The sequence below is a fragment of the Myripristis murdjan genome, chromosome 15, assembly GCF_902150065.1.
Source record: "Myripristis murdjan chromosome 15, fMyrMur1.1, whole genome shotgun sequence".
NCBI lineage: Eukaryota > Metazoa > Chordata > Actinopteri > Holocentriformes > Holocentridae > Myripristis > Myripristis murdjan.
Window position 1 is genome coordinate 31,212,673 of NC_043994.1, and position 12,557 is coordinate 31,225,229.

At 43.3% G+C, this 12,557-nt stretch overlaps 1 protein-coding gene across 1 annotated transcript in view; it reads right to left on the bottom strand.

Annotated features, from left to right (window-relative positions):
* The window catches only part of LOC115373055 (sulfotransferase 6B1-like), a 30,256-nt gene extending 22,048 nt beyond the window's left edge, over positions 1 to 8,208 (bottom strand). Inside the window, exons 1-7 of the mRNA XM_030071292.1 lie at positions 7,901 to 8,208; positions 7,124 to 7,236; positions 6,784 to 6,873; positions 3,937 to 4,063; positions 3,579 to 3,673; positions 2,395 to 2,551; positions 1,745 to 1,901 (exon numbers count right to left, since the gene is read on the bottom strand). Of these exons, the coding sequence (XP_029927152.1) occupies positions 1,774 to 1,901; positions 2,395 to 2,551; positions 3,579 to 3,673; positions 3,937 to 4,063; positions 6,784 to 6,873; positions 7,124 to 7,236; positions 7,901 to 8,108 (918 nt within the window). The 5' untranslated portion in view covers positions 8,109 to 8,208 and the 3' untranslated portion in view covers positions 1,745 to 1,773. The remainder of the gene's footprint in view (positions 1 to 1,744; positions 1,902 to 2,394; positions 2,552 to 3,578; positions 3,674 to 3,936; positions 4,064 to 6,783; positions 6,874 to 7,123; positions 7,237 to 7,900) is intronic.
* Between the last annotated feature and the right edge of the window lie 4,349 nt (positions 8,209 to 12,557).

A 12,557-nucleotide genomic window follows, 5' to 3' on the forward strand; every position in this document is an offset into this window, starting at 1 on the left:
GTCCAACAGGAAACAGGCCAGCGTGGCGTCGCTCTTCATCCTCCTCTCCCTCAGTGCTCACCAGCAGGTGAAAGCTCAACCCCAGGTTCACTTTCGTTGTGGAACGAAATTTGATTTTTGTCGCTCTCCATTGGCTGTCGTGGTATCGATCTAGCACCATGCTGCGCTGTGATTGGCTGGGACCCAACCCTAACCCTAACCCTAACCCTAACCCAGAAGAGTCCTGAGCACAGCAAAACAAGAAAATCCAGGCTGAGGGCAGACACACACCAACACACACACACACACACACACACACACACACACACACACACACACACCAACACACACTGCTAGTGGCTCACAGTCATAATGCAGAGGATTATTTTTGTTTTTTTTTAAGAAAATCCTGCTCACTCTGACTTTAGATTAAACTAATTTTGCAGAGGACCTCCTGGAAGCCCCGCAAGGTCACCTGGTGGTCCCCGGACCCCACCTTGAAAAACACTGTAATACAACGTGTCCATCCATCACCATAGAAATGAGCAAACAGGTAATGGATTTATGCTCAATCCAGTTTCCTAAATCTGCAGCTGCAGTTCCACATTTTGAGCAGCAGATGGCAGCAGAGATCCCAGGAAATAACCACCGGAGCCACACGACTTCCTTCCAGAAACATCTGCCCCGCGCTGGAGCTGAGGGGGGCGGCTTAGTCCAAAAACATAACAACAAACTCTACAAGCTTGGAGGATGAAACCTGGCAACTTTGCTTGACTCTGTGAGCTTCCCTCTAGCGCCACCAGCAGGCCCAGCGGGGTGCCTGCGTTAGAAATAACACGGCTGCTTGAGCTTTGTGCTGCCACCAAAACTGTGTCATTTTAGAGAAGGGAGGGACTTGGAGGATCCATTAAAAATGTGTGTAAGAATAATAAACTCATTTTTAGATGCCTGTTAAACCATCGTTTCTCATAATGTCATATGTTTTTTGAACATATGCTCAATTTCTTATGTCTGTGTTTATTGTTGTAATATTTTGTAGGATTAATGCACACATTGAGACTTAATGCATTTAATTTTGCACATACCTTTGATACAACTGATACAAAACTGGACTGCACACGTGTTATACAGCCAAAAATGACACGAATAAGCAATAGAACTCACCATAATGATGGATAATAATCTCAGTTTCTTATTTCTGTATATACTGTTGTAATATTATTGTCAGATTTGTGCATATATTTATTCGTAATGCATACACTTTTTTTTTATATAAATTTCTAACGCACACATGTTTATATTTTAGATTTCCTTTTTATCATGATGTTTACGCATTCTTTTAATTCTGGAGGTTTGGTCCAGTATCTAAGTATTGTCCCAGCAGCCACTATGATTCCTGCCATGATGACTGAGAATCCTCCACTTGATATGTTTTTTATTTGGGTTTTGTTCCCTCATAGACATAATCTTGGAGATAGGGATAGTGGTAATTTCTTTCCCAGCCAGTTACTCAAATATTCCAAAATCTTCCTCCAGAAAGGTTGAAAAATTGGACATTCCTCTCAAGATTATATTTTCTTATCACGTCAGAGTATGACATAAACACACTCTCATCATATAAATCAGCAATAGTACATATCCCATTGAGCTAAACTACTTTTTGACAAACGCTTAGCTTTAAAAAGTCTGACAACCCCGACTTCACATTTTCAGATTTTATTTTAGATTTGTTTAAGGAGAAAAAACCATCTTGGCGGTACGTGATGTGTGGAAGCTGTGCGTCCTCCCTGCGTCCTACTGGCAGTGCTGCTGGTAGTGGAGTCGGGCTCCCAGCCTGGTTCCTGCCAGCTGTTTGCTGAAGGCTCGGTCCATCTCCTGGCTCTGCTCTGCTGTGAAGTGGTTCCTCCAGTCGCCCACCTCGCCTGCACACCAACAGCAACATCAGCTCGCTTTTTAATCTCTCATTTCCCCTCAAATTTCCCCTTATCTAGCCTCAGAGTTAGAGGAACATATTATTTCCATACATCATGAAAATTTCATCATATTTCTCCTCCCTCTCTATGTTAAACCCCAAAATTTTCCAACACAGTTTGCAGAAATTATGAAATTCCATTTGCATGTATTTTTCCTTTAATTATCCCACTATTTTCTATGTTTATTTCTATGCAGACAAGACACAGAGATTGTTTTAATTTCATGTAATTCATAATTGCCTTTACTGAGTATTTCACTCAATAAAGGCAATATCTTTAGCAGGAGCTTCACTGAGGCATGGGGAAACAAAATACCAATGTGATTTTGCAGAGTTGGACTTGAGGTTTATTTAAGGGAAAAACAAGGTGAAAGGGGCTGGAAAATGAAGAAAATGAGGCTTGACAACTTAAAAAAAAAACAGTCAACACTTGCTGAACCCACCTTTCCTGAAGAATATACTTCCCAGAGTGCCATGGGAGTGGGCGGAGCTCTCCTTCATGGCTTTGAAGGTGCTGTCCTCTGAGATCTTCTGGATCTGAGCGTCCGTCAGGCTGAAGCCCAAGAAGCTGGAGATCTGACGGACGCCCTCGCTCAGGTCCTGGGACACAGAGGGGAGTGAGGACTGAAACTCATTAGATATCAGAGCGGCCCCTGGCCAAACTGGGCCCCCTAGCAAATTTTGTCATGAGGCCCCCAGCAGGTACAAAATCACTGCATAACAAAATGCCATTTAACATAAGCATCTCTGTTAAAAAGAGCATGCAACATCTCAAATAAACATTAAATTAGGTCAGCAATTAATAACAGCAAAAAATATTTCAGCAACAGGTGATATCTGAAGTATATGGACAGCAGGTTCTTAGGAGCTGTAGTTATGTTTAAAAATTTAGCAACCTCTAGTGGTCGTGTTGAGAACAACACTGGTGTCGTATTAAGTGAGTGAAAACCTCTACAAACACGGCTGGTGGGGGGGCAAACTGGCAAAAAAAAAAAAAAAAAAAAATGTTACGTTTGCGTGGGAGACCTAAGTTCAAATCCAGGCTCAACAAAATTTAATATTCAGATAATATTGGCCAGTCATACCTGCACAAGTGTCAGTCTTTGTTAAACATTAAGCTGTCAGTATAGCTTTTTTCTTAATCCTAAGCCTAAACAAACAAAAATATCACTCTGTAATTATTTTGAAAGTCCCCCGATCCTCTCTACAACATCATCACAATGTCGATATAGAGGTATTAGGTCAAAAATACTGTGATATTTGATTCTGTTCATGTGGCCCAGCCCTAATAAAACAACAGCTGTCTTCTAAAGATCTGTCATATGTTGTGGTCCAATAAGATATTGGATGAGGAACTCTTCAGGGAGACACGAGCGAAGAAATAATGTTTTGATGAACGTAAGCTGGGAAAAGGAGGCGAGGCTGGTCTGGTATCACCTGGTGAAAAGGTAAGGGAGGCAGAGCTGGAGGAGGCGAGGCACGGAGGACCGCGGGGCAGTGGAGGGAAATTATCGACGCCTTATGTCTCTCATGAGATGAAGAGAATAAATAAGTGGGTGTGCCACTTTAACACAGTGGACATATCACTGTGAGTTAAACACACTTCATAAAGGAGTGTGTGAAGGACCTGTTTGAGCTCCTCGTAGGTGACGATCATGACGCTGGCGTCGTCGATCCTCTTCTCCCAGGCCAGAGCGTGATCAAAGTACGAACCCCAAGGAACTGCAGACACACACACACACACACACACACACACACACACACACACACACACACACACACACACACTGAAGAGATTGTACAAATAGTCTGCTGAGGTATCAGCCCATGTGGCCTATTTTAACTCCCCACTCTGACACTTTCTACAGTGATTATTTCCCCAGTGTGTTTGCTCTGTGTACTATGGAGTTTCTTGTCAGCAGTGTGTGAACTTTGTGTGTGAACAACAGTGTGTGTGGACTTTTTCAACCATGACCGGTGCTCACCGTCTCCCATCAGGAACTGGGAGAAGAACGTGTCCCAGGACAGTCCGGACTGCAGAACCAGGCTGTTGTTAGAGAAATGATAGAAAGAGACCAGAGTGTCTTTTGGGTTTCTGAAGATCACCAGCATCTGGATACAGAGAGGCACACACACACACACACACACACACACACAATCAGATATGTATGCACAAACACAATTATGTGAAGACACAGGGAGACTAGACAGAAAGAAAGAGAAACATGGAGGGCACAGAAAGAATGACTGAACAAATAAAGGAATAATTATTAAGCTTTATTATGGTGGGGATTTGAGGATTTAGTGGGGGATTTGGTGATTTAGGAAAATGAAGCTGAAAAATGAAAAATGTGATGGCAAATCAATCAATCAATCAATCAATCAAACTTTATTTATATAGCGTCAAATCACAACAGAAGTTATCTCATGACGCTTTACAGGCAGAGCAGGTAAAGACCACGCTCTACAAATTATAGTAGAGAAACAAAAAACCCAACAGATTCCCTCCTGAGCTCTTGGCTCTTGGCGACAGTGGCAAGGTAAAACTCCCCTTTAACGGGAAGAACCCTCAGGTAGAACCAGACTCAGGGTGGGCGGTCATCTACCTCTACCGGCTGGGTGGGAGGGGAGAGAGAGAGACAAGGAGACAGAGACAGGGAGATAGGGACAAACTGGGACAAACTGGGACAGCAGACAACAACAGAAACATCAGGGTATCCTGAACAGGTAATCTAGATGGAAGTGACACGCAGCATCTAGCCATCTCATCTGCAGCTGGATGACCTTCCAGGATGAGCAGGACAGTTTGACCTGGACAAGACACAAAAAGCACAACGAAAGCAAAGGGGCAGTGGACTCTGGAACAAGCATGCACAAAAAAAAGGGGTATGGGGGGGACAGGAAGAAGAAGAAAGGAAAAGGGGAGAGGAAGATTAGAAGAGAGGAAAGTGCTCAGAGCATGATATGAAGTCCCCCGACAGTCTAGGCCTATAGCAGCATAACTAAGGGCTGGTCCAGGGCAACCTGGGCCGACCCTAACTATAAGCTTTGTCAAAAAGGAAAGTTTTAAGTCTACTCTTAAAGATAGAGAGTGAATCTGCCCTCCGTACTGAGATAGGAAGATTGTTCCACAAACGGGGAGCCTGGAATTGGAAGGATCTGCCTCCCGATCTAGTTTTAGAGATTTTGGGAACCACCAATAAACCTGCATTTTGGGAGCGCAGAGCTCTGGCAGGGTGATAAGGAACTATGAGCTCTTTCAGATCAGATGGTGCCTGCCCATTAAGAGCTTTATAGGTGAGGAGAAGAGTTTTAAATTCTATTCTAGATTCTACAGGTAACCAATGTAAAGAAGCCAATATTGGAGTAATATGATCTCTTCTCCTAGTTCTAGTCAGCACACGTGCAGCAGCGTTTTGGACCAGCTGGAGAGTCTTTAACGACTTGCTGGTACAACCTGATAATAAGGAGTTACAGTAGTCTAACCTAGAGGTAACGAAGGCGTGGATAAATTTTTCTGCGTCACTCTGAGACAAGATACACTATATTGCCAAAAGTATTCGCTCATCTATCCAAATCATTGAATTCAGGTGTTCCAATCACTTCCATGACCACAGGTGTATAAAATCAAGCACCTAGGCATGCAGACTACTTCTACAAACATTTGTGAAAGAATGGGTCGCTCTCAGGAGCTCAGTGAATTCCAGCATGGTGCTGTAATAGTAATGTAATAGGATGCCACCTGTGCAGTAAGTCCAGTTGTGAAACTTCCTCGCTACTAAATATTCCACAATCAACTGTTAGTGGTACTATAACAAAGTAGAAGCGATTGGGAACGACAGCAACTCAGCCACGGAGTGGTAGGCCACGTAAAATCACAGAGCGGGGTCAGCGGATGCTGAGACGCATAGTGCGCAGAGGACGCCAACTTTCTGCAGAGTCAATAGCTTGAGACCTTTAAACTTCATGTGATCTTCAGATTAGCTCAAGAGCAGTGCGTAGAGAGCTTCATGGAATGGGTTTCCATGGCCGAGCAGCTGCATCCAAGCCTTACATCACCAAGCACAATGCAAAGCATCGGATGCAGCGGTGTAAAGCACACCGCCACTGGCCTCTAGAGCAGTGGAGACACGTTCTCTGGAGTGACGAGTCACGCTTCTCCGTCTGGCAATCTGATGGACGAGTCTGGGTTTGGTGGTTGCCAAGAGAACGGTACTTGTCTGACTGCATTGTGCCAAGTGTAAAGTTTGGTGGAGGGGGGATTATGGTGTGGGGTTGTTTTTCGGACGTTGGGCTCGGCCCCTTAGTTCCAGTGAAAGGAACTCTTAATGCTTCAGCATACAAAGACATTTTGGACAATTTCATGCTCCCAACCTTGTGGGACCAGTTTGGAGATGGCCCTTCCTGTTCCAACACGACTGCGCACCAGTGCACAAAGCAAGGTCCATAAAGACATGGATAAGCGAGTTTGGTGTGGAAGAACTTGACTGGCCTGCACAGAGTCCTGACCTCAACCCGAGAGAACACCTTTGGGATGAATTAGAGCGGAGACTGCGAGCCAGGCCTTCTTGTCCAACATCAGTGTGTGACCTCACAAATGCACTTCTGGAAGAATGGTCAAAAATTCCCATAAACACACTCCTAAACCTTGTGGAAAGCCTTCCTAGAAGAGTTGAAGCTGTTCTAGCTGCAAAGGATGGGCCCACATCATATTAAATCCTATGGTTTAAGAATGGGATGTCACTCATGTTCATATGTGTGTGAAGGCAGCCGAGCGAATACTTTTGGCAATATAGTGTATGTCTTTGAAATGCCCCTTTAATGTCACTGACCTTGGTTTTCTTGGTGTAGAAGGAGGCGGGGATGTTGTCGGGGTGCAGGTGTGTTCCCAGAAGCCTCGGCGAGGGGGCTCGGTCCAGGACCTGTGTGTGTGTGTGTGTGTGTGTGTGTGTGTGTGTGTGCGTGTGTGTATGTGTGTGTGTGTGAGGGGGGTCAGTTGTGTTAATAGTTTGTATCTGTGGGAGTGTGATGTGTGGTGTGTGTGGCATGTGTAGCATTTGTGTACATCCACCTACATATGTGTAATGGCCATGTCTCCATTGTCAGTCTATGTAAGCACACACACACACACACACACACACACACACACACACACACAGCATCAGCAGGCACCTGTAACATGTCCGGCCCCAAGAACTCCATCAGCGAACTCATCCTGGACTCTGGCTCAGACCTCGTTTCTATGGCCCGGATCTTCCTCAGCACCCCCACCATCCAGTTAAAACCTGCACACACACACACACACACACACACACACATTCAAAATGCATTCATATTTAGTATATTTGGCCTCGGGGGAACTGAACAGTAATTCAAAAAGAGTGTCAAAATGTCAGGGAATGGAAGGAAAGAGTATCTACACCATAACAAATGAAAAGCTGAAATATTGCACAAACCCTTGATGGAAATATGAATATGATGTACTACTGCAACAAAATCAGTATCAGTGTGGAGTAACTAAATGTTAGGGGACTCCCTGAGACTCTGACCCCACTCTGCGTCACCTTCAGCTCAGTGTGTTCAATGAATTTTGGACTTCAAGCTTTTTTTTTTTTTTTTTTTTTTAACCACAGTTAAATGTGTCCAGTGAAAATTGGAGGGAGAGAATTTCAGAGAGGGAGCTGGGCTGTTGTGAGAAACGCCAGCGTCATACTGTACTGATTTATAAAACTTCAGCAATAAAGTTTAACAGAAATGAACATGTTAACTTATAGTTATGAAAAAGGAAAATGTGCGTGTGAAATTCGACCAAAGTGTGAATTCAGCTGTGCAATAAACACGCTCACACAAGCCCAGTGAGTGTTAGGAAAGCTTACACAAACTATCAGGCAGGTCATCAGGTACACATCTCCCACATGAGGAGTTTGTGACTGTGTCCCGGTCACTCACCGCATTTGGGATAAGCCACCAGCAGGATGTCGTCCTCTCTGGCCTCCACGCTCTCCAGAGCCTTCAGGTTCTCCTCGGGACACGGGACGCGGGGGTACAGCACTCCCTTATACCTGTACAGCTTATCCTCGTCCTTCACCTCCTGCGCCGCCTGCGCCTTGGACCTCACCGCGGCCCCGAAAGTGTTTTTAGCCGAGTCGCCGTCCATCCTGACAGGTGACAAACCTGCTCAGAGAGGAAAGCCTCAAGTTTCCTCTGATGCAAAAGTAAAAAAACAAGAAAACAAACAGCAGATCAGTGAGACAGACACTGAGCTGTCTGCTGAGCTGCGAGCGAGAGACACTGAGAGAGAGAGGGAGAGAGAGAGAGAGAGAGAGAGAGAGAAGTGATGGAAATGATGAAAGAAATTAAGAAACAACAGTTTACCCTGGAAACAATCTTGAAACTGAAATTTACACTTTTAAAAAGGCGGAAAAGGCAAAAGGTAAACAGGTGGAGGCTCAAAGGGCTGAAGCCAAACAAAGAACAGCAGCAACAGGCAGGGAGGAGAGCCTCACTGCTTTATGAAAAAGATATTTTCCTGAAGTATTCATGAACAGTTTTAGACTGTCAAACATTTGAGTAGACAGTTACACACAAACGTCTATACAAATGTCTTCCTCTGGCAGGCTGAATGTGTGAGGAAGGCTTTTACATATAGCTGGGTAATAAACTGAGGACACTCCATGCCATTTTGTTAATAATATAAGCAAAATGTACGTTTCATAAATTATCAGCTAAAGGACAAAGTAATAAGTAAAACGAGGCTCTACAATAGAGAAAACTACTTCAACAGCTGGTCATAAAACGGCTGTACTGACATAAAGTGCGTTGTTAGTGTATTTATAAGTCAAATACATTAACAAATAAAGAATAAATGAAGAATAAGTTGATTTGGGCAGTGTTTGTGGTGGTTTTTGTGCATTCTGACCACAAAATGAACCAAGCTGAGCCATTCTGTATGAAGACTTTTGGAAACCTTGAAGTATCAATTAACAGTTTTGTTTTTTTTTCAAGCCCAGATGTTAGTGAGGATAAAGTAATTAATTGTTTTTAATATTTGATGAGGATTGATGCCTTAGCACTGCTTTTCTCATTATTACACTCAACTGGCTTCTCTCTGAGTGTAAATAAACCCACCCACTGTTTTAACTGCACCCACAGCGGGCATCGAACTTGAACATCTAGCCCCAGCAGTCTCTCCACAGAATCATCAGTATTATCACTGTGGTTTTTATTAACCGTTAAAATTAATATACATCTGTATGAGAAACTTGCATTGTACTGTGTTCTTTCCTCCTGTTTTTCCTCCTTTTCTCTTTATCCATCCAGTTGAGGTCAGTGGCTGCCTGCCTCGTTCTGCTTGAGGTTTTTCTCTTTTCTGGCCAGTGGCGCCAAGTGCTTGTTCATGGGAATATTTCGGTTCATGATCAATTAAAATTTGTTGGGGACCAGGTGAGAAACCACCGCACCATCTCTGAAGGAAAGTCTGATCCCTGACAGTTTCCACCCCCCAGACAGACTGGGACTCATGGGGCAGCAGCTCCTCCGGCCAGGCTGCTGTCAAGGAAAACAACAATAAAACAAACTCCGTGTTGTGTGGCGGTCCCTCCACTTGATCCTCTGTCACATCTCATAACAATACCTTCTCTTATGATTTGATACTATATAAATTAAATTGATTTGAGTTAAATAAACCAAAAAATAAAATAAGATTAAAAAAAACTGACCGGAGAAATACACTACTCACAAAAAGTTAGGGATATTTGGCTTTTGGGTGAAATTTATGGAAAATGTAAAATGTTCACGCTACAGTGATATGATATCATGAAAGTAGGGCATTTAAGTAGAAGCATGCACTGGTGATTTCCTCATCTCAAACAATTTCTTGAAACAAAAGCCAACAACAGTGGTGGATACACCACAACAAAAAATGTCAGTGTCAATAACTTGTCATGTGCCCTTGAGCATCAATTACAGCTTGACAGCGACGTCTCATGCTGTTCACAAGTCGACTTATTGTCTGCTGAGGCATGGCATCCCACTCTTCTTGAAGGGCGGCCCTCAGGACATTGAGGTTCTGGGGTACAGAGCTCCGAGCCTCTACACGGCGACTCAGCTGATCCCATAGGTTTTCTATGGGATTCAGGTCTGAGAAAGTGCAGGCCACTCCATTTGAGGTACCCCAGTCTCCAGCAGCCGTTCCCTAATGATACGACCTCGATGAGCTGGAGCATCAAACACCTGATGTGAATTTTGCCGTTAAACTCCTTGTTAGAGAACAGCAACTTGTGCAAAAAGTACTGAAACACTGAACAGTTGGACATGTGCATTCAAAAGTTTACAGAAGGTCACATTAAGTTCACCTGTAAAGGTTATAATGCATTTTAGGTTCATCCTGAAATTTCACCCGAAAGCCGAATATCCCTAACTTTTTGTGAGTAGTCAAACTGTAGACAAACTGTAGTTTCCTGCACACGGAGGCTGTCAGTATGTTATTGTGATGACATGTTGAGAGTGATGTCTGGTTTCCTCCACAGACGTGCCCCTGCACAGGAAGAAGCATGAGCACGACACCTACGTCTTGGTAAGTGTGTGCCATTTTTTCTTCTTCTGTTTTGATAAAACTTCCTCCTCTGGGTTGGCGGCTGGGATCCAGCCAAGCCGTCTGTCGAGACATTGCACTGATGGCTGTGGTGATGCTGCCACCTAGAGGCACAGGTGACTCACAGGTGGACTGCGCAGTTTTGACAAACATTTTACATTGGCAAAGCCCCTATTTTACATGCATTTTTTCAAAAAACATCATGTTTGAACACTGTAAAAATCAATCAAAAGCCTAGAAAATGCCTTTTTCAATCATAAATAAAATTGCGTCCCCTGCTATTATGACAACAGTGAACTGGTACATGTCAGTGCCCCGGGTCCCATTTTTCCCCTGAGGATAGACTGTTTCTACAAACAATATGATATATTTTTATATAAACTGTAGGATTTTTTACACCTCTCTGAGTTTAATATCTCATAATTACATAGTACAACTTTAAATATCTTGATACCTTTACTTTCCATCTCACGCTACTACTTGGCCCAATCATTCAGTGTCAAAGGGTCTCCTCTTATAAGTAGTCAGCCTAACAACTTTATCATAAAATTTTCGGATGACACCATTATTTTAAGTCTGTTACGTGCTGATGACTGCCCCTCTGGTTACTTTAGAGAGATTGACTCTTTCCATGTCTGGTGTGAAAGGAACCATCTCATTCTCAACTCCAACAAAACCAAAGAGATGGTGTTTGATCCACGGAATGTGACAGTCCATGTCCCTGTTGTTATTGGTAACAGTGTAATTGAACAGGTTGACTCCTATAAGTATCTTGGAATCCATCTTGATAACTTACTTAAATGGAATGTGCAGGTAGATGAACTGTGTGCGAAATTGGCTCAAAGACTGCACTTCCTCCGGAGATTGAGATTGTTTGGAGTGAGTACTGAAATCATGACCACTTTCTGTACTGGTTAGCTTAATTAGATACGGGATGGCATCCTGGTTTGGCCCCCTCACTGTCCAGTGCAAAGCTAAGCTTGAAAAGCAGGTGAAAGTTGCCCTGAAAGTCATTGGTAAAAAAGACTATGTGTCTCTCAACCTGATCTTTGAGAACATTGTGGTAAATCAGGCAAAAAAAATTCTGCAGGACCCTTCTCATATTTTGTACCCTGCATATGAAGTACTTCCTTCAGGGAGACGTTATAGAGCAAGTAGATATAAATACAATCGATATAAGCTCTCCTTCCTCCCTATTTCCATAGCACTATTGAATAAATTACCAGCTATAAGTTAGGTGCTATTTCTTCCTTCTTTTGTCCCCATCTGGTGGGCAATTTTTCACTGTGAGGACTTTTGACTATGTTGTATGCTGTCATGGGTTTCCCTGGTTATAATCGTATTTATTTTAATGTATCTTAGGCTCAACCAGTGTATTTGCAGTGCTAAGGACTCATGCACTTTTTAAGCACAAGTGGGGCGATGCAATATAATGACTGGTGCGAAGTCAGGCACGAACCTGTTATGTCTTGTGTGTTTTTTTTTTTTTTTTTTTTTTTTCTGTATTTTTAATTGTTGTTCTGAGTGTGATGTATTGTACTCGCAGCTGAGGTACTGGAGTCCACGACAAATTTCCCCTGGGGACAATAAAGTAATTTCTGATTTCTGATTTCTGATTTCTCTTCATTTCTGTGCAGACGACACACAGATTTACCTTCCACTGAGAGCAGGTGACCCAAACAGCCTAGCTGCTGCTGCTGCTGGAGACTGTCTCAGTGATTTCAGCTGAGGGATGGCACAAAATTATCTTCACCTCAAAAACACAAAATCAGAAATCATATGCGTCGTATCAGTCTCGCTGAGAGTGGCCTTGGTCTCTTGTCTGCTAATGTGAAGTACAAGGAGAGTCTAATTCTCCTCAGGCAGTGAGAAGTGTTTGGTTTTCTCTACATTTTTTTGACCTGCACCATTTTGATTGCGTGTTCTTTACGCATTTTCTGTTCAGCCTGTTGCCAGACATTTGCGACCAAGAGTCACTCTCTCGCCTCCAGCTGGTTCAGAACGCAGCAGCTC